This window comes from Amborella trichopoda, chromosome 3, assembly GCF_054954075.1.
Source record: "Amborella trichopoda isolate Santa Cruz 75 chromosome 3, AtrichopodaSantaCruz75HAP2 v2.0, whole genome shotgun sequence".
NCBI classification, from domain to species: Eukaryota; Viridiplantae; Streptophyta; class Magnoliopsida; order Amborellales; family Amborellaceae; genus Amborella; species Amborella trichopoda.
In genome coordinates, this window is record NC_142338.1 from 6,337,702 (window position 1) to 6,364,513 (window position 26,812).

At 38.6% G+C, this 26,812-nt stretch overlaps 2 protein-coding genes and 1 non-coding gene across 6 annotated transcripts; 1 reads left to right on the forward strand and 2 right to left on the reverse strand.

Annotated features, from left to right (window-relative positions):
• The first annotated feature begins 6,458 nt into the window (after positions 1 to 6,458).
• LOC105421094 (uncharacterized) lies at positions 6,459 to 17,221 on the forward strand. Of its 4 annotated transcripts, none has more exons than XM_088863109.1 (5): positions 6,459 to 6,731; positions 7,698 to 7,778; positions 7,886 to 8,024; positions 9,909 to 10,283; positions 16,779 to 17,221. In XM_088863109.1, the coding sequence occupies exons 1-4, from the start codon at positions 6,589 to 6,591 to the stop codon at positions 10,056 to 10,058; spliced, it is 513 nt and encodes a 170-aa protein (XP_088719235.1). In that variant the 5' UTR covers positions 6,459 to 6,588; the 3' UTR covers positions 10,059 to 10,283; positions 16,779 to 17,221. The 4 variants fall into 4 exon arrangements, with proteins under 4 accessions (XP_088719235.1, XP_088719236.1, XP_088719237.1 ...); XM_088863110.1 differs by having other exon boundaries at positions 7,892 to 8,024; XM_088863111.1 differs by having other exon boundaries at positions 7,892 to 8,024; positions 9,909 to 10,062.
• LOC18439981 (origin of replication complex subunit 1) lies at positions 17,172 to 26,565 on the reverse strand. Its single transcript, XM_020670663.2, has 16 exons — positions 25,349 to 26,565; positions 24,546 to 24,681; positions 23,243 to 23,395; positions 22,982 to 23,125; positions 22,709 to 22,860; positions 22,523 to 22,622; positions 22,255 to 22,377; positions 21,219 to 21,380; positions 20,884 to 20,941; positions 20,624 to 20,802; positions 20,246 to 20,369; positions 19,571 to 19,641; positions 18,940 to 19,035; positions 18,294 to 18,370; positions 17,604 to 17,687; positions 17,172 to 17,515 (listed from the first exon to the last, which is right to left on the reverse strand). Exons 1-16 carry the CDS (start codon positions 26,500 to 26,502, stop codon positions 17,452 to 17,454), a joined length of 2,877 nt encoding a protein of 958 aa, XP_020526322.1. The 5' UTR covers positions 26,503 to 26,565; the 3' UTR covers positions 17,172 to 17,451.
• LOC148782705 (small nucleolar RNA snoR28) lies at positions 23,258 to 23,335 on the reverse strand. The gene has a single exon (XR_016053165.1). It is a non-coding gene; the product is annotated as a small nucleolar RNA snoR28 (small nucleolar RNA).
• Positions 26,566 to 26,812: the final 247 nt, after the last annotated feature.

The window sequence follows — 26,812 nt, forward strand, 5'->3', positions numbered from 1 at the left end:
AGAGAAAGCTCTTCTTGCCCTTAATTTTCATTGTTGTTTTCACTTTCTTCTTCACATTTTTAGCGAAATTTTCATCAGTTAATAGAGCTTTGTAAAAGTTGCAAGATGGAGGGAGAGAGAGAGTACGTAGAAATGTGAGGTGAGAAAGAGGGTGGGGCAAAGTTGACACGGAGAGGGAGAGTGGATAGGTTGGAGAGAGAGTGGTTGGGGGGAGGAGGCTTATAGAGATGGAGGGAGGGGTGAAGGGGTGGCAATGGACCCGGACCCGACTGGTAGACTCGACCCAAGTCTGGGTATGGGTCCAAAAATTGTACCCAGTGGGTAGGGTCGGGAGACAATTCTTGGACCTTGAACACTATTTGGGTTCGGATTTGGGTCCGGTCCGGGTCGCCACCCCTTCAGGTGCGAAGAGAGAGGGGGGTGTAAGGAGGAGGCTTATGAGAAAGGGAGAGAGGGAGGGGAGGCTTAGGGGAGAGAGAGAGAGAGGGGATTTCTTGCTAGATGAGAGAGTTTCTCTTTTTAAGTATAATTTCTCGTGTTAAGAGTGTTTCGGTCCAAAATTCTTTGAAAAAGCCATGCGGGCCTTTGTTGACATGCAGGTTAGAAGTTGGGGTTTTTGTGTTGTGCCAAACGAAGTTGGGAGTTTTGTGTTGTGCCAAAAGAAGTTGGGGGTTTTGTTATGGGGAAAGTCCAGTTCAGTTGATCGATTGAGCATTCTTTGTGCTCATTTTGCAGATGGCACTCTATGAGAGTATCTTGATCAGTCCTTATAGGACTACAAATGGTGAGGAAGCAGATTATTGCTATGTCCTAGTGCTTGATTCATGTCTAATCAATTGTGCAGATGCTGCACCACACTTGTCCTCCGAGGTATCAGGTCACTTTGTATTGTACATGAAAAGCATATTTGTGTTCCTTGACCATTTTCCCTTAGATTATTAACATTTCTTAAAACAATTGTCTATGGCTGGGGTTTAGTTGTTCTTTTACAAATTGCTATCTTAAAACACTAATGAAATCAATTTTAGTAATTGAAGATATCAGGTACTGTGCAACTTGAAATCTCATACTTTCTTTTCGGAAAACACTTGTATCAATTTCCTTTTCCTTTTACAGGTATGCACTTGCTAAGAATGATCATGTTTCACATGTTCACTGACGATGTCCCTTTGAGACAATGTTTTTAGGACCAGACGAGAGGGTGAACCAGTGAGGGCACTCGTTTGGTCGGACCGATTCTCTGGTCAGACCGGTCAAAAAATTAAAAAGAATAAAAATTAAAAAGGAGAAAAAATATGGGAAGAACAGAAAAAAAATGTTGAAAACGAAAAATTTCAGAAAATTATTGAGGATGCAAATAAAATTAGCACACGCCATCTGTTCATACCTCCTGATGCTATGTAATCAATTATTGCTATAATCATATTAATATAAGTAAAGCAGAAAATACTATGAAACCCACAAATTCCTGATGACGTTAAGACCCGACCCGACCCGACCAGCATCAATTGACCTATCTCAATGGGACCCTAAAGTCGACGGAAACCTTTTTCATTTTCTTTAACAGTGTTAAAGAAAATTTAACTGAGTTTTTAATCATTTTTAGTTTGTTATGGGGTGTTATTGTATTTTTCAACATTTGGGTGGATTTTTTTGGGTTAAGAACATTTTTTAGAGACATTGGATCTTTGGCCTCTCTCTCTCTCACACACACACACCGAAAAAACCCTAGCCTTGTGGCTATTAGACCCGCAACTTTCTGAGCTTGTTCCAGCCACTCAATCAGAATTTAATTTATTCCTTGGTTTATTTGTTTTAGATTTTTAAAAAAGTAAGTAAGGTTGAAAATCTTTATTTTTTTAGTGTTTTTACAATTAATGAATTTTTTTTTTTTTTTCAAAATTGCTACCTGTAGTTTTTTCATTCATTCTAAAGGTTTTTTTGGCTTTTTCTTCTTTTTTTTTTTTTTTACTGTTTGTTTTTTGGCTTTTAATAGTTAAATGATGTAGGTATTTGCACAATTTGTGGATTTGTGCATTTTTGGTGTATAAATGTTTGCTTTTTATTTTTTGATTACTTGTCTTATTTTATATTTTATTATGTTCATGGTTCATGACTTTTAACATTTTATGACCTTTTGTTTTGCCTTTATTACAATTCCATTTATAGGCTTCTTGTTTGATGACTTATTGAAGTGCATCATGCTTCATGAGAACGAATTGAGATATGGACATTTTTATGATTTTATTTTTGCATGCAAATAATTTTTTTGAATTTTCTGAATTTTCTATTTTTTTCTTTTTGTCCGAGTTTCTCTGTTTTTTTTAGTTTACTACTTTTTTATTTATTTTTTATTTTTTTTCATTTCATCGTTTTGAGTATTGCATCGTTCTTTGACTAATTTGACCAGACATGTGCCATCATTGGTTCGGCTACTGGTATGGTCTTCACAACATTGCGATTCTGGACCATGAAAACATTTCCCTAGTTCAACGTTTTCCGTAGTAGTATTTAAGCACTAAAAAAACAAAAAAGAATGTGTAAAAACAATTTTACATATAAAAATAAAGAAAACAAATATCACCAAAATCCATATTGTGGAACAATTCTCATCGATCAACATTCTCCCTAGTTCCATTGAAATGTAGAAGAACAATAAATAAATAAAAAATCAAATGAAAACAAAAAACTGAAGAACCCTAACATTTATACACAAAGAAATGTATATAAGATAGCAAATAAGCAAAAACTACAACAATAAACTTATTAAAACATGATGATGAGTGTTGGCAAAATTTTAAGTGCCTGCCTACTTAACACGACCCAACCCCTTTAACCGGGCATGGGACGGGTTTAGGGAAAGATTAACGTCATCACCTTTCTTAGACCCAATAAACTTATTAAAACAAAAACCATTATTAAATTTTAACCAAGAAACAACATATTGCAATGATTTGAAAAAAAATAAAGTGATATTTCTTGCAAAAGCCTAAAAAAAAAGATATCTTTCTTTTCTACATATAAAACAAACAAATGGTATAATGAACTTGGGGCTTCAAATAGGATCGATTGATGGCCAAAATCTGTCCCAAAAGTTGCCTTATTTTCCCCAGAAAGTGAAGGTTTTTGGGTAGAGAAAGCAATAAATCACCAAAGTTGGCCTCTATCTAAAAATCCACTTTTTAAAACCCCCAAGCCCTCCGAATTTGTGAAAAAGTGAAAAAGGCCATAACACACTTGTTGTATTTCAATAGAAACCGAAAACATCCACAAATAATCCCAAAAAATTGACCCAAAGATCGAAAAAAAAAAAAAAGGTCATTTTTGTCAAATTTCAACTATATCTGGACTGCCCCATTCAACCTGGATGGTCAAACCCGCAGATCTATTGGTTGTATGCCGGTTCTATGGCCATTCTGGTTTAAGGGGTTTGGACCAACGGGAATGACCACTGAACCAGCAGTTACCAGTCTGGTCTTAACATCATGGCTTTGACATTATCTGGAATGGGGAAATTTTTGGACTGTAACATGCTTCTAGTAGAGTTCTTTGCTGCGGTTTGATTGTGAATATGCTGCAAAATTTTATTTTTTTTATTGAAAATTATTTCGACTACATTTGGAGGAAGTCGAATATATTTTTCTGATCAACAATAAGCTTTCTTCTTCCAAGTAGCTAAATGATTGACAGTAATTGGTTACTAAGATGAATCCAGCACCTCCTAGGAAACACTGCTGCTGATTTCCACTGCTGATTAAGAGATACTGGTCACACAATATAGATAAAAAAAAAAAAAAAGAAGAAAAAGGGCCATAACCCGGTGCTGGTCCCGCCTAAACAGGGTCCTGGAAGGGGTGGGTTGGAAATAGTCCTAACCTTTGACTTATGCACATAGTGGCTGCTCTCAAGACTCGAACCTGTGCTCTTGCACCGGCAACCCGAGCCTTAGACCATCACACCAAGTGACGGCCCTTGGTTACATAATATAGATCTTAAGGCCAAATAAGTTGATTATCGATGTTATGCACACTAGAGAAAGGCACACGTTTGTATTGCTGTTTAAAGTTTCGTTTTGCATTTTTGATAGAGGTTTCACTATCAGCCATTTGATATTCTATCAAGACCTATAAGTTTCCCAGGAGGCCTTGGCGTGTGGGATGCCCTAGAGACACATTGTAGGTGTTAACCATTATGGAGTTCGTGTTGAGGACCACTGGTGAACAAAGAATTGGATCTTCTGGTGAACATGAGCTGATATGATTTGCATCCATAACTTAAGTAGACTGGCCTATTTTTCTCTAAGAAATGATTTGAAGCACTTTTAGGAGGGCATTGTGGCGTACATATATCATTTTATTATTCTAATGGGTATAGCAGGGTATTATGGCTCCACAGGCTTTAATGTGGCGGTTGTTTCTGGTTTTCTAAGGATGACAGACATCATCACTGGTGTCGTGCAACACTATACATTGAATATATTCTCCATGATTGTGGAATTTGTGGTTATTGTCCCCAAGTGGTTTGAGGATGGGAAAGTTAATGGAATTAGTTCTCTATGATATAACATTTTGTGGGTTAGTCACCAGTGGAATTCAAACCTAGGACATTCTGGATCTCTTTATATTATTAGCATGTCTTTTGGTCTTTGTCAACGGCAGTCTTTGTGAATCTAGTGCCATTTTGGTTCTATAATGTTCTGGGCTGGAGGTCTTAGAGTAGTTGTTGGGTTAAAGGTTTGCTTATTTTATATGTAGTATGGTATCTGTCTCGTTAGTTGAGAAAAGGCTTTTACGATGATGATGATGGTATCCGTCTGGTTAGTTTCATTGTACTCGATCAATATGTAGTAAAGTTACCCCTAAAAAATATGTGACCAAGTCTCTGGTGAAAAGAAATTCTAGTTTCTTCACAAACTCCTTGTGTTTTGACCTTTATTTTTATATTGTTGGCCTAGCTCTATGCTCTCTTCCCGTTCATCGTTTTTCATTGTTTCCTATCTATAAATATGTGTTGTGATTCGAGTTGTCCCTAGGTCATTTGTGGAGGTCCCCCAATGGTTTTCAGGACAAGAAGTTGCGGTCTGCTTGCCAAGGGGCCTGTAGGCATGTCACCTCCATAGAGTTACTTTTCCATATGTGTAAGCTTTTGTGTGTCAAGCATCATAATCATCTATCTGTACTAATTGATCAAGCTTATCATGCCTAGTGTGCCTTAAATTTTTTCCAGGCATCTCTACTTAGTTTATTTTCAAATGATGCTCTTGGTGCTTTGATGCAAAGAATGTGTTACACAATTATTGGCAAACATAAACTATCATTGCAATGTTTTAATTGTATTTGAAAATTAATTAAAAAGGTAAACTATGCATTTTATAAATAACCAAGATCCACTTTGAGTTGGTTATTAGTTGCCAGATTGACAACCTATTTAAACAATATAAAAATTTTATAGTGAGTTTTTTATATTGTGTGAGTCCCTGAATTATTTATATTCTGTTATTGATGTTGCCTTCATACTTTGTGTTTAGGATATCAAATTTAATAACAGTTTGTTCTAAAATGTCAGGCACATGGAGGATTAAGAACTGCACTAAATTTAGAGTATTATAAGAGGGCATATGATCATATACGTGGGCAATATCCATACTGGAATCGCACATATGGAAGAGACCATACTTGGGTATGATCTGAAGGCTTTTAACAGGTTGTGAGTGATAGACAGAACAATATAATTAACAGGAAGTACAGCATACACTGGTTATGCATTTGATACCATACACAGCTGGATATTTGAGATGAACCGTAATTCTGTCAAATTACTCTATGGAAAACACAACTACAGTACATATCCACTCCCATCTATGAAGACGGTCAGTGCAGGCCCATTGTGGATAGTGTAGTGTACACACCCCTGTGCATGCTATACTTTCTGGTGGTTACAGTCTATGTCAGTGTTTCAAATTTTGGAACAGGTGGCCGGCCCGTTCACTTGGAAAACTGAGTCGGCTTGCCAATTCCAAGGCAGATCACCCAATCTGGGGATATCCGGCTGAAACTGACGTGGGAAAAAAAAAAAAAAAAAAAAGAAGTTAATTTTTTGGAAAAAAATGGTTTTATCTAGGTTTGTGGAAAAAAAAAGAAAGAAAAGAAAAAGTCCCTTACTATAATATGAATTTTGGGGCAAAAAAATGAACCTTAGGGCGAAACATTGATTTATATGGATCTAGTTTCTCATTGATTTAGAATAGACCCCCTTACGGGAATTTTTTAAACCCTAATTCCTTTTTTCCCATTCTTTTACACTATATTCTGTTGATGATTTTTTCTTAATGATGCATGGGGAGAGTGATATATGTTTGTCTGTGTTTGCGAGTAGGATGAGGCAATCCCAATCCGACTCACCAATTTTTTGAACACTGGTCTATGTGGTGCATCTCTCCATGTATTCTAACACTTTCCTTTCCTTTCTTTGGAGACAGTTTTTTTCCTGGGATGAAGGTGCTTGTGCGGCCCCAAAGGAGATTTGGAACCGCATGATGGTAGTGCATTGCATTGGGGAAACACAAATTCAAAGCACAACTACTCGACAATGGCTTTTGAGCGTGACAAATGGGACCGAATTCCTCGTGAAAAAAGAGCGGATCATGTATGCTTCGACCCAGACAAGGATCTTGTGCTTCGTGCATGGAAACCACCTGACGCTTTAGCTCTCAAATCAAGAGAATGGGCCAGGTATACCTCGAGACACTGAAAAAAACCCCTGAGGTTGATTTTTTTTTTTTTTTTAATTTTTTTTCTTTTTTTTTTTTTTTTTGGAGGTATATGCCATAACCCAATGGACCGTGGAAACCATAGCCCATTGGGGTCATTACAATCCTATGAAATGATTAGGGTGCGAGAGATTGGACTCCCTGTCAGGGTCATGTCATATTCTCACCTTTCTACGCTTTCAGTATCGATCTTTCCATTGGACTCTGATGACCTAAATGGACTATAGTTTTCCATTGTACACTACTGCCATGCCCTGTTTTGATAGGTCCAACTCACTGTTGGAAAAACCGGACGATCTAACCACTAACTGTCTGGTTAGATCGGAACCGGCCACTAGCCAGTTCTGGTTCTGGACGGTTTTAATGATGGACCAGTATTTTTTAAAATATATATATAAATTCTCAAAAAATAAGGAATTTGGTTTGTAATGTATTTTTAATATTCTCTACATTATAGTAAAAATAAAAAATTGTTTTGATCATTACTACTCACTTTTATATTTTCCCATCAAAATTTTGAAAATACCCCTAAGCACAAATCGATTCGCTAAACTCCACTTTTGTCATTAATTTTCAACTTCGTTTGAATGTGTTTTGTTTTAATCATTCTTTATATGCTTATCCTATTTTAGTAGATTTTTTTTGTATCTTTTTTATTTTTTAAATACTTTTTGATCGTCCGGGGCTTGCGTGGCTAGAATGGTTGAATCAGGAGGTTTACTAGGCCGGTTAAACTGCTTCCGAGCCCATATCCAATTAACCGTTCCAATTCGATTTTGTGAACACTGGTCCAACTCTCATTACTATTCATAATTTCATTAGACGGGGATGACCAGATGCATTTGAGTCGAATAGTGCATTGGATAATAGTACCCTTTCCCTATTTGATAAGTGTGTTCTAATTGACATGAAATTTATTTCCATACAGACCATTGGGAGAGCGAATGACGCTATTGTATTTTAATGGGAACTTAGGAGCTGCTTATGAAGTTGGCAGGAGTGAAGAAAGGTGTGTGACCCAAAACATCATTTTCTAGATGTGAAATTTCGCGTCTTGTGTAAGCTATAAAATTGGGTTTTCTGTTCTGATTTTTGTGACTCGTCTAATTTTCTCAGCTTTAGTATGGGTATTATTAGGCAGAAATTAGCTGCAGAATTTGGCTCAACTCCAAACAAAGAAGGAAAGCTGGGAAAACAGCATGCATCAGATGTGATTATTACTCCTGAACGCTCAGATTATTACCATGAAGAGTTGGCAAGTTCTATCTTTAGTCATCTCTTTTTTTTTTTTTTCAGAGGAAATGGGCCTCTTATGTTTTGGTTTATGACTCTAGCCCTCCCACTTTTTCTAGATGGAGCAGTGACAATTTTGCCAATCCCTGTTAAAAATTATATTATATTATAGATATACTTTTTATGAATTTTTTTTTTAAGGTTCTATTTGGGATTTCAGGCCCATGAAAATCTCCTTTCTCTAACTCTTCCTCTTCCTCTCTTCTTTCTTTATCTGCAAATCATCGGGCTGTCGATGAGGATCCTTTCTCTCTGTCTCTCTTCTTCTTTATCTGCAAACTGATAAGCCATCGATGAGGATCCGGAAGAGATCAGCCCACCTCCCTTCGCCCAGTATCAGTAATAAAAACCCACAAGTGTCAGCAAGAGTCGCATTCCAAAAAAAAATAAAAAATTATTCGTAAGAGAAAATTCACAAGATAAGTGGGAAACCATGATAATACAGATAACAGTGAGAATATAAGCAATTGAAGAGAAATTTATCGTTCCAACTTCATTTGCATTGATCTCAATCCAGTTCGAAAGCCATTGTAAACCAACAAGGGAGAAAACGGACGTCATACAAAATGGATCAGGGAAGTTATTCTATAGTTTTTGAGAATGGTAAGTTTTCATGAGATCCTAGTAAAATTGAAATGAGAAGATATTTTGAGAGTTCAAATGATTTCAAAACCTGAAGCCTAACCCTAACAATCTTTTGCTTCCAATAAACTATCGATCAAGAAAACTTGAAGGCTATCCCTAAAACTCTTTTGCTTCCAATGAACTATCGATGGTTCTTGAGCAACGTCTCTCTAGAATCTACAGAGCTCAGAGAAGTTTGGGTTTGTGGTGTACTAACGAGGAATGGTCTATAGACAAGTTTCCTCTTCCCCATGCGTATCCCCTGTCCATTCTCTTTTTTCCCTGCACCTCTCTTGTGCACTTGAGCACTCTTGACTTCTCTATCCCTTTGTTTTTGCCTCACTCTCTCTCTCTAGTTTTCTCTGAAGCTCTGAGATAGTGGATCTAAAAGTGGTTTTGTAGGCACAGAATGCTGGTTTTGTTGCAGAGGAAAATTGGGTTCAGATCAGCGGTCTCATCGAATTCTGATATTAGCACCGAGGAAAGGTGGTTTTGCAATCTCAAGCTTAAATCTATTCTCTCTCTAACATTTACCGGAAAAATCCTTTGGCTTGAGCATTCTTCCAGTTTGTTAGCTCTGTGAGTCTGGAAAAATCCATCATTATTCCATAACAAACCTTTGCAAAAGCCTTGCGTGCATGTAATTTCGCTCCTCAGAAATCTTTAAAAAAATCAAAAGAAGTATTTGTAAAACGTATTTCCATAATATTAAATTTTTATAAGGAGGAGCAAATTTGTCACTTCTCCATTCAGAAAAAGTGGTAGGCCTAAAATCGTAAACCAAAACTTAAGAGGCCTATTTTCTTAAATAAAAGAACTCAAGTGATTTTTTTTCCTAAATAGCCCGTGTTTTTATTCCTAATGTATTTAGTGTTGTTATCATGAATGTGTAAAACACATTGTTTTTATTCCTCAACACAAAGAATTGTTTCTACTTTGTTAACACTTCCCAAAAAAAAAAAAAGGTTTCTACTTTATGTTAAATGCAGCAACTTTCCTTTCTTATGATTGAATCTTCCATACGCTGGTGTATGGTATAGTTGGTTCTTTATTGGAGTCATTTCTGGACCTGTAATGGTTCCTTCTCATATCTGTTTAGGATAATTAGGTCAGATGTTTTATTCTCCCTTATTGCAGAATGGGACCTTCCGCACTTGTAATGGTTCCTTCTCATATCTGCTTATGATAATTAAGTCAGATGTCTTATTCTCCCTTGTTGCAGGATGGGATCTTCTTGCCCTATGAGAATGTGATCAATTTTGATAGTTTTGCAGTTCTCATCCTTGAGGATGAGATCTCAAATCTGGTCAATATCCTTCGGGTAAAGCTGCGTGAAAATAAATGCCACTTCCTTGGAGGCTTTGTACAATGAATTGGTGAGACAGCAATCTTTCTAAATGATTACATTATCTTGCAGCAAATAAATGAAAGAGAACGAGAATTTAAGTTGGCAAATGTACAAAAAATCTGGATAAGGTTTCTTTATTGTGAATCTGTCATGCTTGAGGCTGATAAACAGTCTCAAAATCACAATTATGATTGAGCTGAGGAGTACTCAAAACTAGTGGAAGATGATGTCTTCTCAACATTTATACAGGTTTTGCCTACTCTATCCCTTGTTTGTATATTATTTTTTCTGGTTCTTTTTCAATTTGTAATTGACTATTCATTATCATAGGAGGGTATATGTCAACTGCACACCTCAATCGTCTTTTTTCTTTTCTTTTTTTTTTAAGAATTGGTGACAAATATTAACATATGATATGAGTTTTTTGAAAATCCCGCAACATGTGGATGTAAGCATCATATACCAGGTGCTCAGATCTGTACAATCAAAAAATCAATAAAAAAATCACATAGCACACCTCGAGTCTCGGAAATCATGAAGCCAAAAGATGGTGGTTTGGGAATAAGGAGAGGTGAAGGAGGAGAGATACAGCATATGGAAGCAGAGCAGAGAAGCAGAGAGAAGTTGGTTAAGGTAGAGAGAGAGAGGTGGAGGAAGAGACAGCAGGGTGGAGAGAGAACAGAGATAAAAGCAGGGGGGGTGAGAAAGAAGAGAGAAGAGGTGGGAGAAGGGGGTGAAGAGAGAGAGATGTACGACCCGTCATAGTCGTGGAGCAGCAGAGAGAATTACGGAGAGAGATCACTGAGGTAGGCATCCCACAAACAGGGCTTCTACCCAAAAAAAGTAAAAAATAAAAGACCAAGAATATTCTATGAAATTACAGAAAAATCCAAAGAATTGCAGCTAGAAAGGTGTGGTTGCAAGGGCAGTTCCATTTTGCTAGCGAATCAGCTATCGAGTTTGCCTCCATTCCACGCATGATGGAAGTTGGTGCAAAGTGGCCTGCATAAATGAGCAATGTCGTCAAAAATATCCGTTAGTCACCAAGGAGATTGTGAAGTGCAAGATGCCCAAGAAATAATGGCTTTGGAGTCAGTTTCTATAAGCTAGTGGTTGCCCCAACTTTAATTGAATCTCTTGAGAGCTTCGAGAGGGGTATTTGCTTCTGCCCAATTGGAATCGTCGAAACTGATGTAGGTGGAAAAAGAGTCGTTCCCTCGAGTCTCTGAAAATTCCACCAACACCGCCCAATTGGAATCGTCGAAACTGATGTAGGCGGAAAAAGAGTCGTCCCCTCGAGTCTCTGAAAATTCCACCAACACCGCATGGACCTGGGTTCCCCATGGATGGGGGTGGCAATGTGTTGGGCTGGGGTCACCCTGACCCGACCGGTCAGGTTGGCTTCAGGTCTAGAAATGAAAACTTTATTTTATATATTTTATAATATATAGTTAATTTATTTTATATATTTTATAATATATGGTTAATATTATTTACCTTACATAATTATATATTATATACTTACATATACCGGGTTGATTCGAATAAGGTCCAAGCTGGACCCGAACACCCAATCTGAGCCCAGTCGGGTCGAAGTCATTTGGAATTGGACCCGACCCACCAGATCCAACACCTGGACCCAGTTTACACAGCGGGTCGACCTGATCCAATTGCCACTTCCACCCATGGAGCATCCGTCTATGTTAACCTTTATGATCCCTTGAGGGGCCAGGGTCCATACTGGTTGGTTGGTTTGGATTGAAGTACATCCCTCCAGTAAGATTCGAAACCTGTTTTGGAGAAGCTGTTAAGAAGCTTGCAATTGTTGGCCCAAAAATTCATGAGATCTCCAGCTCTTTCTGCAGTGCTCTCATGCGACATTTGGCTTCTCGAAAGACATGCGAGTTTCTTCTTCCTCTCCGCAAAGTGGGTGTCTTCTGCAAGGTTGAATCATCTCCTTTTTAGTTGGCTTAAAGGTAAGTTTCATTTGGAGATAACAAGCTAGGTTAAGGCTTGGATTTTATTTTCTTTTTATTTTTGGTTGGGGGGGGGGGGGGGGGGGGGGGGGTGTTTGGTGGTTGGGCCAGGCTTTGTTGTGAGTGGAGAAAGAGTGGGAGGAGGCAGGGTGGAGTGCTTTATAGGAGGAGGCCACTAAGAAAACCCTAGAGTGAGCTTTAGCCCATGTTTACCCTTTCACACCCAGAACCCTTGATGAAACAAGAGGGAAGAAGGCTGTGAGGTCATCAAATTCATAGTCTTGGAGCTCTCCTCTACGTTGGTGTCTTGGTCTGGTTACTGTTGTTTTGTTGGAAATAACAAGCAGTGGTATTGGGGTTGATAGCAACAACCAGGAGATTTGCCCAAATTTCTTTGAGTGATTGATTGCCCATCCAAGTGTGGGTCCAAAAGAGAGCTTTTACTCCAAAATTTACTTTTGAACCTTATAAAAAGGCATGAGAAACTCTCACAACTGTAAGAGTTTCTGAAAAATCCACAGGAGACTGCGGCTCTTGGGTTCCTATCAGGAAAACAGCCCAGCGGATCAGTGCCACATTTCTAGAGTACCTAGCACCAAAAAAATTTATGGTTGGTCCGTTAGTGGTAAGTGCCACCATGATTTGCCAATAAGGATCCAATTTTGAGTAGGATTGAGTCAAGGATTGCCCAGTTGACATGGTCATTAGTCTTTTCCCAGTCCAGTTTCAAAGTAAATCCAAGCTTTTTTATTTGGTGCCTATAATGTAAGGCTTTGTGAGACCAAGGGCTTCATAGAAGATATGCCTATTATTAACATAACCATTAGAGTTTTTGGAAATGACTTGATCCAAGGCAGTTTTAAGCCTAAAGGCAAGGACCTTGGAGATGATTTTATAAGTGGAGCTGATGGTCTTTCCCTCAACTTTGGGGATGAGGGCAATGAAAGTGGCATTCATTTCTTTGTTGATGATGCTTTTGTGGTAAAAGTCATCGACAAAAGGCTAAGAAAGGTTAGCAAAGTTGGAGTTCAAGGTAAGGAATGAGAGGTTAGCAAAGTGAGAACGAGCCCCTGATTGGACATAATACAGACTTTAGAGAAAGGATATAGTGACAAAGTCCACCACATTGGGTTCAACAAACAAGTTTTGACCATTAGAGATTTTGGCATGGAGTTGGCTCGACAACTGCAACTAGCTATTCTATGAAAGAAAGCTGTATTTTTGTCACCCACTCCTAGCCGCTTGACTGTGGATCTTTGATACCAGTAAATCCCTTTTTGAGAATTTGGAGGTATACTCGGATTTGGCATCCTTCCTCCTTTCCTTTGAGTCTCAACAGTTGATCGATTTCTGGTCTCTTTTGGAGAGTCAAGATCCTTAATTTCTGTGTGAAGGGAGGTTTCGAGGCATCCAAAGTTGATAGGTTTTGTTCTACTCCACTCTTTACTTGTTTGTTTGAGCAAGCGCATCTTTGAGTCTAAAGCCGACCCACCCATTGGCAGACGACCACCACCAGTTGCAAACCAGGTTGTCGGAAGAGGGGTCTTCTAGCCAGATTAGTTCGAACCTAAAGAGTTTAGCACCAGTGGCGATTGGTAGGGTTTCTAGAAGATGTGTTTGCCAGAAGTTGGCCTGGCCAAGTAGGAGTGGGTGCCGAGGAACTTATCATCCCTTTAGGAGGATATCAGAATGTGGTCGAGCTTGCCAAGGGTCGGTTGGAGGAATGCTTGGACAAAGTATAGGAGGAGCCATTAAGGGTTATGTCGATGAGATTGTTCTCTGAAATGAAATCCAATAAAGGTAACATACAAGCAGTGATTCTGAAGTTTCAGCTGGACTCATACAACTGTCTGAGAACATTGAAATCTCCACCGAGGACCCAAGGATTGGGAGGGGACTTGACCACCAAGTTAAGCTTGTTCCACAAGACTTGCTTAGGATTGGGTCTATTATACATACACTGCCATGAACTTCCACGAGAAATTGTTAGGGGTTCTGGTGAGGTATATTCAATAGACCCTTGTAGAGCTAGAACAGAGAATATGGATGGAAGGGTCCTAAAAGACCCATATTCCTCTTGAGGTTCCTAAAGCTTCTAAGGCAATCCACTGGCAGGTTCATCTACCTCAAATGCTTCTAATGTCGGAAAGTTGAGCCAAAGAAGATTTTGTTTTTGAGATGGCTTTGATTTTTTGAGTTTATTGGGTAGAGAAAGTGAGAATTGTTACTTCTTTTGGGGATCGTCAATCCCCCAAATGTTCCATGTGATAATCCTCATTTGGGAGGATGGGAGAATAAAGTGAGTGGCCTTGGGTGGCGTGTGGGAGAGTGGATGTTGGGAAAGGAGGAAGATGTCGAACTCTGGGGGAGTTGAGCATCATAGTTTATGTTGGTTGAGGAGTTGGCGTAATACCCTTACTCCTTACCTGAACCGTGTTGTTCTGAATGATTTCCTAGAGATCAGTGGCAGTTCCATTGTAGCCGAAGCCATTTCTTCCAACATCTCGAGCTTGGACTCATCATGATCTCCTCCTCATTAACAATCTAGGCTGATTCTCAGGGCAAATCCTCTTGGCGGAGGGGGAGGGGGGGAGGCCTCTCAGGGACAAGGTTAGATGTGTGAATTTGTGCTCTAAAAATTGGGGACAGTAATGAGTGTGGAGAAATGGGCAATTGATTGGTAGAGAGTAGAGACTGGCTGGAAGGAGGGGTTGGGTGGCCAAGATGGGGGAATGAGGTCGGGGGCATGGGAAACAAAGGAGAGACTAGGCAGCGGTGGTGGTGAATAATAGTTAAGAACATGGATTACTTTGGGTGGGAGGAAACTTCCCGTGATTTAGAACTCAAAATTGTTGCATGTTAGATCTTCGATTAGGGTTGTGTTCTCAAGACATGTACTTCATGGCGCTACAAGGCACCATGGATCTAACATATCCGTAGGGCCAAAAGTACCACCTATCTAGTAAATCAGTGGCACTATGGCATTTTGTCATCCTTTTGAACCCATGTAGGTCATTTCTCTTATTAATATGATATAATATAATATTATTATAACATGATATTATATAAGAGAAATGATCTTATAGGAACCCCCCTTCCCCCCACCTATGTGTAGGACCCCAAAAGATCACCATGTGATAATTTTTCTAGAGAAGTCAAGTCCCACACCCATGTGATAATTTTTCTAGAGATCCATGTCAACTTTAATGGTTATCCTTTAGGGTCTTATACACATAAGTGGGGGAGGGTCTTATAGGATAATTTTTCTAGAGATCCAAATTTTTCTATAAATCTATAGAAAAGTCAAGTTCTACACCCATGTGATAAATTTTCTAGAGATCCATGTCAACTTTAATGGTGATCCTTTAGAGTCCTACACACATAGGTGGAGGAGGGTCCTATAGGATCATTACTCTATTAATAATATTAATATTATGTATTTACATTATGCATAGTGAATAGTGATCAACAAAAAAGTTCTGAAAGATCAAGTTCTTAAACCCCCTAAGAATTTAATCTTTCACTTTTTAACAAAGAATGGGAACTTTTGTTGAAAGATTAGTTTTGAACTTTTCATGGAAAGTGTGAAACAAATGTAGAACTTTTTCAAAAACTGAAAAAATACTTTCATAAAAACAAATACACCCTAAAAAATGCCCACTGACTTCCCCCTTTTCGCTGAAGCACACAAGCACTTGTCTTCCATAGCCAACCCAAAAGAGGGCTCCAAAATAAATATCATAACAATGGTTTTATGCTTTTTCAGAAACCTCTAGATTCGTAGTAAACACTTTTTTGCCTACTTTGATACTTCGCCTACATTCTCTCTCTCTCTCTCTCTCTCTCTCTCTCTCTCTCTCTCTCTCTCTCTCTCGTAGTAAACACTTTTTTGCCTACTTTGATACTTCGCCTACATTCCATCTCTCTCTCTCTCAAAATCACACACCTACGTAATCAGTTATTCAAAAAGCAGACCACCTAGCGCCTAGGTGGCCCGCCTAGGCAGTCCAAAAGGCCTTGGCGCATTGCCCAAAGCTAGGCGGCCAATCTAGGTGGTGGTGCTCGCCTAGGCGGGAGGCCAACACCCAGCCCAAGGCAGCCACCCATGGCCTCCACCTTGCCTTAGGCGGGCAAAATTATTTTTTTTTCAAAGTTCAACAAAAATTGATCAAAACATCACCCGTTGATATTAGATTTAATTTTTGATGTTCTATAAATCTGTTGGAGGTGTTTTAGAAGATTTTGAATCCTTAGAAGCATTTTTTACTATACATCCTTTTTGGATTCGACTGGGCCGCACAGGTTCTGGGCACCCGCTTAGGCGCTGGGCGGAGGACCTGCCTAGCGCTTTTTGAAACATTGCAGGTAATGGAATGATGAATTGTTTTTTAAAAACCTTAGTAATAATTTTGTAGCATTTTGAAGTCAACAAACATATGTATGTAGTGAAACATTTTTCAGTAATAAGGGTATGCAGCTCCTTGATATCTCTGATAATCACACTGAAAATAATTAAATAGAGAAATCAAAGTGCTGCTTAAATCTTTCCTCGATTTCAGTGTCAGCACTATTCTGAAGCTCATCTATGTAATGACCAAATTCTTCACTAAAAATTACATCATTGCATATTTGAGTAAAATGCTTTTTGATTAAGCAACTCTTATGTTATCTCTGATAATTACACTAACAATAATTAATAGAGCTGCTTAGATCTTTCATTGGTCTTAGCTTTGGCACTCTTCTGAAGCTAATTCTATGGTATGACCAGATTCTACACTACAAATTACATAATGACCCTTGGAGACAGCTTCCAGCCTCAACAAAGGGACTATGGACTGCCAGGGACCTGCTCAAGAGAAACCGCAAAAGAACCGGTTCTTACAACAATGAGGAAGTAAGGAGAAAAGGAATGGTGGCCTTACCTTCACCAATAGAATGTTTATCTCTTGTGCCATATATTGTCAAGCGTGGGCATGGCAGAGATCATTTGATGAGCAGTCTATCACTACAGCCTCCCAATAGAGAGGAAAAAGAAAGAGCTTGTTCTTTGAAACAATTCCATAAACACCATTGGCGTTCTAATTATTTTATGCTTTGGGCTTGAAGTATTTCTTCTGGGCCTCCCATGCAGTTCAGTTTCAGCCATAAAAGGGGTAGAAAGTAGACAAGGGGTGTATTATTAACTCAATGAAAAAATAGTTCTTAGATAAAGATATTCCACCTGTTCAGCTTGTAGCAATCTTTCTCTCATCCTCCATTATAGAGTTCTAAATTCTTTTTCAACTCCCTTGATGAAAAAAAAAAGAAAAAAATCATATCCAGCAGTAAAAGTCTTTCACTTGCATTCCTCTCACTTGCCTCATATAAAAAGGCTAATAATAATAAAAGGAAAAACTTATAAATCAACAAGAAACTTGTTTGTGGGGAATTAAGATTGCAGGCTACAAGTACTTGGAAATCCAAGGCAGCTCTGCACAGTCCTTCAATGCAAAAGCCACATCATCGCTGTCATAAAAGCACAGGTGAAATAATTTAAAAAATTGGCACACAAAGTTCCCTCAGACAAATGATGAGAAAATAATGGAAATCTGACCTTGGAAAGTTCAGCTGCAATTTCTGCAAGCTATGTCGAGTTCCGGGCTCACAAAGAAGTAATCGGCATTCCCCGAGCTTGCAACTGCAAGGTAATCGAGGTGAGTTTATTTGCATTGAAAGTACACCATCCACTGACCTAGTGATATTTTGGGAGAACAACAATTGATGGATAACAGAGATTAACTGTACTTCCTGATGACAGTGTATCACTACCACCTGTAACCCACACTGTTGCAAATCTTAGATGAATGCATAAAGCATGGGCCAAGAATGCAGGTTTGACCTTAGCTCCAATGGGGATATCTGATGTGAAAACTGAAGTTTAAATGTTTTATAAAGATATATTTTGGCATATGATGAGGTAACCTAACTCAAACATGATTCCCAAACGATGACAGTATCATTTGTCATCCAAAGATTTTGAGCTTTTAACATACCGCTCAATCACAAAGGACAATTTTGTATCAAACAGGAAAAAAATCATAAAATTTTCTGCAAGCTAGCAAAAGAAACTCCAGTATTTCACCCAAACTCTTTCTTTTGAATTGATCACTCCCCAAAATTATAATGTTAGAAATGAATAAAAGATAGAGCTCCATCCAAACCCTAAACAGATAGCCTTTGTTCACTTTTGCAGCAAAATTCTCTTTGACAAATACAAGATCATTGATTGACATAATCTACTTACCCAAGTTTAAAGAGGATATCCCATCCCGGACATTTTTCTCCATGGCTTGCACAGAGAGAAGCAACAGACACTGCAAGCTGCATTGTACACACCAAATACAAACAAGGGATCTAAAACAGCGAACTTCTTAGAAGAGGATACAAGTTTTTAGTTAATTGCACTATACGTTGATCTCGGTCTCCAAGATTAAATGGCTCCAGAAAAGCTCAACGGCCACTTTTAGAGATAGATAGATACACTACAATACTGGGAAAAGTTTATATAAGGTTGCAACCTTAAAATGTAGAATTAAAGATGCACCTCAAAAATATGAAAAAAAGAGAGATTTTGAGTCCCAGAAATAGCACATCTTTCAACATATTATCTAGACCATCCATTTTCAAGATTTTCATATGTTTGTAGATCTACTTCATTTTAACCATTTTTGAAGTTTATAATTTTAGAATTAGATATGAAAATAGATTTTTGGATAATCCTAAGAATTTTTTATACCAAAATTACATGTTATGATAAAATTTGGAGGTGCGCCTTAATTGGATTGTTTAAGGTTGCAGAAGCCACACCCATACATAATTGGCCTTAAATTGTTTCCTACTTGAATTACCTCTGAGGCAGCCAAAATTCCTCAAGAAGCTCACAAACTTACCTTGTCAAAGGTGGTTTCAGCCATCCCCGTTTTGTAGAGCTCGCGGACCAAGGCAACCAGCATGATTTTACTTAATTTTGAACATCCTTTGATCACCTGAGGGAAAAATAAAAACTAATAAATCTATTCTGTAGGCATCAGAAATAAGTCTCGTGAAGGAGGAGAGAACCATAGTATTCTGCATGCTCCATGGGTAACCAAAATTTCTGCTTTTCATCAGAGAGCATAACCACCTAAATTGATCAATGACGGGCTCATGGGGTGGTCAAGCAACATGATCAAGAGACATGGAACTTTTCATCTCAAGCCTAACATTTGTAGGTTGGCATCCCCAGCATTCCAAAGCGAAGCAAATTGTCATGGTTATTAAATAATCCAATGGACCATAGTTCATTTGGGTTGTGACCATCTTGGAATAATGGGCCGAGATGGAGACCAAGTGGAATTGTGGGATGCACAAAAATAGCACACAACCCTCATGATGGTTCATGCACTCAATCACCATCTATTCTATTAGATAATAATATGGTCATGATCCCAATGAAATATGGTTTCTATGGTCATTGGATTTGAGCATATTTTTCTCTGGAGTCATTTTTCATGATTGAGGAACTACTTGAATTGTTCTCACCTGAATATGAGGTGCTTGAAACATTTCATGTATAGCAGCTTCTACTTCAGCCATCCCAACCAGACATTTTCCTGGGAACATAGGAAAATAAAAAGCTGAACTTGTATCTTGTGAAAGCTCAATGTCTCCAACAAGAACAGTACTAAGGCAAATCAATAAATAAAGGAGCGCATCAATATTTCAGTTTATTATTATTTGATTTCTGTAACATCAGATTTCTAGCGTAAATCACCAGTTTCTTTCTTTATTGTGGGTGTCAAAAACAAGAGTGCAACAATCTTCAAAAACCACAGGAATACAGAGTACCGATTTACCAATGTCCCAAAGTGAATAGTGGAACAGATCAGAAACATGGTCAACGAACGACAATGATATCCACTTCAAAAATAGATTCCAAATGGCCTCCAGTCCCCTTCACCCCCAAAAAGAAGACATACGCTATGTACTGGCAGCTATGGCATTACTAGAATATTTTCTGCAAGATCCTACTGCAGTGGTTTCTATTTGAAATACATTATTAGGATTACATGTGCATATGATTAATTGCTTCTCATATTTTTGCATTAAGATCGGGCAAGGCTCACTACCCTGCCGCACCAACTGAAAGTCATTGACATACAAGAATTGGAATCATGAAAGGTGCCCTGTTTGTTCAATATCAGAACAGAATATTACCTGCTTTGGCATTGTGAGAAGAATTTGTGGATCCCACTGTTTGCTTAAGTTGATAATCTGCTAGCTCTGCAGCACGCCGACACAGTTCCAAGGCACGCCGAGCATCCCCCGAAATGGCTGCAACCTGAATGTAAACAAAAGCCCACGAGTATAAATAGATGAACATATGGATCAATGACAATGCATATTGTGCAATATACGATAGCATCCGAAAGAATATCACCCAAAAAAAAAAAACTTGGATGTCTATATTTAACGATCTATACATGCAAGCACGGAAACATATCCAATACAAATGTGAGCTATCTGATATAGGAAACGAAAAGTCAATGAAATTTGTAATCAAAGAGAGGTTTAACATAGCTAGATCAAACCCACCTTTCTTGATGCAAATTCAATCGCCTGATTCTCAAATGCATCAATGCCCTTAAGACGAGTGGATATGATCTCTTGCAGTTGTTGATAAGAATATGGACCAAAACATAGCCGCTGCATACCCATTCTGCTTGTAATACGAGGAAGCAACTTTTCTGGAAGATCCATAGTATTTGCTATCCCTGTACGTAGAACCATTAGCTTTTGACCTATGAACGAATACAACACAGATAACAAAAGAATCTGGCTAAAATTTGACATACCTATGACAACCAACTTGGAGTGTGCTCTAGAGGGCCAATCAAGTACGTTGTATAAAACCTGCGATGTGATGAGAAAGGCATGATTCTAACCAAGATAACAAGTAGATTCTACAGTAAGAATAATCCCCCCATCCCGTTGAGAAAATTGCAGGTTTGTATTAGGTATTATAAGTGTAAATAATGAAAATATAAACTGCAAAGGAAAATATATAAAAGATAACAAGTAGATTCTACAGTAAGAATAATCCCCCATAACCTTTAGCAAATTGCAGGTTTGTATTAGGTATTATAAATGTAAATAATGAAAATATAAACTGCAAAAAAAAAAATTATACCGATTGATTGCGGGTTACTAAGAGATCGAGCTCATCTATAAGTAAGACACAGGGCTGGGTTTCTTCTTTGCTCAACCGATTGCTCTCTGAAAACCGCTCATTTAGCAGGTGAAAGGCCTTCTTCCAGCCAACCCGGTGCCCACTTAATGCTTCATATAGAACCTACAAAAAGTAGCATTTGGTTTTAGCAAAGTTGAGTCGACCTACCAGCAACAAGAACACCCATAAATAAAAATTAACAGCCCATATGTATAAAGCATAGTTGAGGGAACCTTCGGGGTAAGGCCACAGTCCCATCTTAGGAACTCGATCCGTGATTCCTCTAGGGAATCTTATAGGGAGCTGGGTATAGACGAATAGGGATCTCAGTCTACATGAATGTAGGATTCCTTCAAGGAGAAGAGTTGTACTATTAATTGAACTACTAGTATTTTCCTTGGTACTATAGATTTATTTCTTTGTAATATATTAAACTATGGTGCATATCTCATCGTGGTATACTAGAACTACCATATTAAAAAATTACAATCTAATATCATAGTAAGCCAATTTATGATATTGTTAAATTATGTTATTGTAGTAAATTGGAATACTATAGTTATGACATTGGGAATAAGCTAACGTGTATGATAATAGATTGAGCAGGCATCGGCTGAATCCTAATTTTATCATATACTATTATTTTATCTTGTTTTATATATAGTGGAGCTTAGATTCCTCCAAGTCAAAACCTCGATCCCAGTGGCATGGGATCTCGCTCCTAGATATACTAGGATTTTGCTCTTTAACTTGTTGAATGTAAGGGCGCCAATCCTAACCCTAGGGAGCTTCCACCCTATGGTGGTTCGGCGTTTTCCGAACCTATCCTGCTCCCGAACCTGCCCTTGCCTCCAACAACTATGGTACAAAGTTAATGAACCCTATATTCTTTTTCTTTTTCAGTTTGATAATTACATGCTACACCATGTGTAAAACAATGACATATTACGTACAAACTTGTCACCATATTTACCTAAATAGGTAAAAAAATCGTTACCTTGTATATATTCTCTGGAGAGGCCAACTTCAGACTATTTATCTCAACAAAGCGATGAGGCTGTAGCCTTCCTGCATCAACTTCACACTTCAGATGCCTCATCACAGCTAGTACGCTCATAGTCTGCATTTTGCAGTAGATGAAGAAGCACTGCTTAGTACATGTTTGATGTAAACATACTTAGTACATGTTAGATGCAAAGCACATGCTCAGACAAACATTTCACAAATAAAGTACCTGAACCCCTCTAATTGATAAAAAATGTTACCTTGCCAGTCCCAGGAACGCCATGGATATAGAGGCACCTTCCAAGGCATTGATCTCCACTAATTGCTCCTCTGATAAATGCAGCAATATCCTCCATTTCTCTAATAGATAATCAAATGCTTGCATTAGGAACAAAAAAAATTGTCTTGAAAGTCTATGAAAGTACATAAAATAGCATTGGGTGTACTTGTTTCTGCAAGGCAGTGATTTGGGCAATGTTGCTAACAAGAGTGTTGCTTTTGCCCTTTCGAGTTCTGTCTGCTTATGAAACCTCACATGCTCTGGAATTTTCTTAGTCCCTATTCTCTGAAGCCCAAATATTTGCCCTTTTCGCGAGTTCTAAATGAGAAAACCAATAGCTGAAGTACATTAGCCAAACAAACTTAAGTGACGTAAATTAATTGTAATAAGAAAATCTGGTCACCCAAAATTTTAGAAACATGAAAAGCTTCTATCATACAGCTGCCGGTTCATGCATATGACATGAGTTTTTAGCTGCTGAGACTCCTTTCAGACGTTCCTGCTCATATTCATATTCCTCCTCCATATCAGAGCCCGAATCTTTTGAAGAATCCCAGTCTTCAGTGTCTCCATCTGTATAACTCTGGCAAAACAGTGACCAAAATAGTTCCACTTAAACAAATAAGCTCCTAAATGAACTCTTCTTGCATGAGTCCATAGTAAAAAAACCATGTAATGTGCATGATTCAGACCATCCTACCTCTTCGTCATTATCAATATCAGCAATGCGCTTGAAAGTATGCCATTGAACATCATACTCATACTCACAGAGAAAGACATCATCACCATCATTGCTGGATTTTGAAAATTCTTTTGGGGTCATAACATAGCAATGTCTGAAGACAGATTCCATCTACAAAAATGAGAATCATTAATAAACATAGAAAGGAACAAAAAACAAAGGACTTCATAACTTGTCAATAGATTCACAATGTGCAGCACAACTGAACTAATAACAGGTCCTGACTTCTAACAAATGCATAGGTAGGTGTGAATGGATGTATGCATGCATGCATGTATGCATGAATGTGGGGTACGTAGGCAGGCATCAATGTGCGTATGTATATATGCGTATGTAGAACACATGCGTGTGCACACTTATGCATACCAGATCCGCAGCTGCGCGCACTTATGCATACCAGATCCGTAGCTGCGCACACTTATGCATACCAGATCCGCAGCTGCGCGCACTTATGCATACCAGATCCGTAGCTGCGCACACTTATGCATACCAGATCCGCAGCTGCGCACACTTATGCATACCAGATCCGCAGCTGCGCACACCCACATGAACACGTCCACATGTGAACACACATTACGAGCAGATCGAGTTAAGTGAAGAAAGGGCCATCAATTTAGATGAATGTAAGTAGGAAACCATATTTGACATTCGAACACCCACATGAACACGTCCACATGTGAACACACATTACGAGCAGATCGAGTTAAGTGAAGAAAGGGCCATCAATTTAGATGAATGTAAGTAGGAAACCATATTTGACATTCGAACAGATCAAGTTAAGTGAAGAATAGGCCATCAATTTAGATGAACATAAGTATGAAACTACATTTGACATTCGAAACAGCTAACATTCAAGTCAATTCCCAACAATGCGTCAAGCCAAATGATGGTACTGCGTGCAATTAGGACTTTGTATAATATCAATAGTTGCACAATGAGCACTGCAAACTCTAACATTTTCTAGCACTTAAATTTATCATGTAGTATTTGCAGGGTTGATGCATCTTTATTTTATCTCACTTGGGCTATGTCAACGAGTGTAACAACTTGATAGTTTCATAAATTTAAGTTTCAAGTACAAGATCAAATAATTTCATAACGTAAGTTCCTATCTGTGAGCTGTGAGGAAATTATAAAGAATTTGATTTCAGAAGATAATTAATTTGTTGACAAGATTAAACCTTCTCACAAAATAGATCACTTGCTAAGGTCCCGTGTTCATTGTGAAAGGAGTTGGCGAACGAAAGTGGAGCTAACATACCTCAATGTCATCAAAATCATTTGTCCTGAAAATTTCCCGACGCAGATTATGAGGTTGCCTTCCGATCGTTGTCTCTTCAGGAATGAGATACCACCGAGCCTTACACCAATAGTTGCCATCAGTTTCCTTCCATATGCTGCATCCATTTCGAGCCTCAAAAAGTGCATAAAATGTAGTTGTATTAAAATAAACAAAAACATATAAAGGCCTCCAATATCTTGCTAGTTTGGATAGCAAATTACTCCGCCTCAATATAGTAAACTTCAAACTTTGACAATAATTTGCCTTGTCCAGATTTCACTAAGTACAAATTTCTCAATAATACTCTCCAAATCCTCGATTCAGAGGCATGCTGCAAAACGATTCTAGATATGGACAAATTCCAGAAAGGGCTTATGGCATAGATGGTCAGAATGTTGCTTCTTGATTTCCATTCCTACCAGATCCTATGTTAATTTTTCAAAAAAGTAAAAGGACAAATTCAACCACTGGAAATTTATGGAATATTTGCTATGCATGTAGTAATATAGCTACCATTTAAGCAGAAGGTTCAGACAAACCCACTCTGAGCACGTGCCAAAAAGATTCACTCTAATCCACATGTTATCTCTTAAAATTAGAAGATAAATACACCGGAAACCACTGTAAGCCCCGGGGCAGAGAGAGAGAGCATGATCACAATCAAGATGGACAAAGAGGAGGAACATAAGAGGCCATAGAGCATGAATGCATTCAGTTCACTTTTCCTCTCAGAAATCACAATCAGGAGAAACATGAAAAGAGAAAATGCATTCATGCTTTACCTCTCAATACGAGCAGCCCAAAGGTCACTCGAAAGAAGCTTCTCTCTAGCTGTCCTGCTAATCTTCTTCCCTTTTGGTGGCTTTGGTAGTTCTACTACAACCCCATTTTTACGAGCTTCACAAAACCCACAAACCCAATCCCCTTCAGGTACCTCCTTCAATGGAGGCTTGAGACACCTGAGATGAAAACCCCCTAAACATTCATCACACTCGATCATCACAGCTCTCCCTGACCTGAAACAAACCCTACATTCCTCGACCTCTGGATCCTCACCATCAGAGCTTGCATTTTCTCTCCTCTTCACATATACATCATCACCAACTGAGAATTCAGCACCATCGTAGACAATCTTCTTATAAAACACTCTTTTCTTTTTAAGCCCCAGGTTTCCCTTTTTCTCAACTCCATGGCCACTGAATTTCAACGAATTTTGTTCATTTTTCTTGTTTTTCCTTGCATTTTGGCTGGACCTTGTGTTTCTCAACACTACAAGATCATCATAAACTTTCCCCGACTTCCCATTTTTGGCAAATTCCTTCTTCCATTTTCCATTTTTTGTGGCAACATTTTTCCCTGAGCTCCCATCTTCCTCTACTGAATGCCCTGATTTTCCTTTTCTGGAAACCGATCGTCCACCATTTGTGCTAGACACACCATTTCCCTTTCCAGAAAATGCAGAAGCTTCTGGTTCAGCAAACAACCTCTTTCTCTTCCTACATTCTGATATATCTGGAGAGATCGGAGACAACAAAAGCTCAGACGATCTTTCCCCATTGTTTTTTTGAATGCGGGATTTTTTGCTATTTTCACCATCATCAACCAAACCTTTTTTCTCTTGAACAGCTTCTGTCTTTCTAGTACCAGTTCTTTTCCCATTTTTAGAAGGTTTAGGCGTCTCAAATGAATCAGCGTAACTCACTGTGCCTTGTATAGCAGAATGTTCTGGATTGAACGCAAGCTTTCTCGCAGGTCTTCGAGGGGCAGGATTTGATGGTGTGGAAGGAAATGCTAGAATGGATGATGGAGAAATTTGGGTTTCCTGGTCTTCGGATGCTAGGGTTCGCCCGTTTTTGGCATTTGCAGGGGTTTCCTGGTCTTTGGATGTTAGGGTTCGCCGGTTTTTGGCATTTGCAGGGGTTTCGGCCATGGCCATGGCCTCCTCTAGAGAGAGAAGCGATTCATGGGTCTGTGATATGCATTTTCTTTGTAGAGAGAGAATTGGCGGGAAATTTCTTTTTTAATATCCCTTTAGGGTCTGCTAAGGCCACCCGAAATTTTAGTAACCCACACAAACTATGCATCCAAACCATCGGTGGCATTATTGTTTTTAAAATTTAATTGTCTCCTTCTCAGCCATTGTTTAGCGGAGGCAATGGAACCATACCCCATTGGGTATGGGTCGAGCATTTTGGATTCAACGGGTCAGGTTCGGGTCTAAAATTTAGACCCAAACATTATACGGG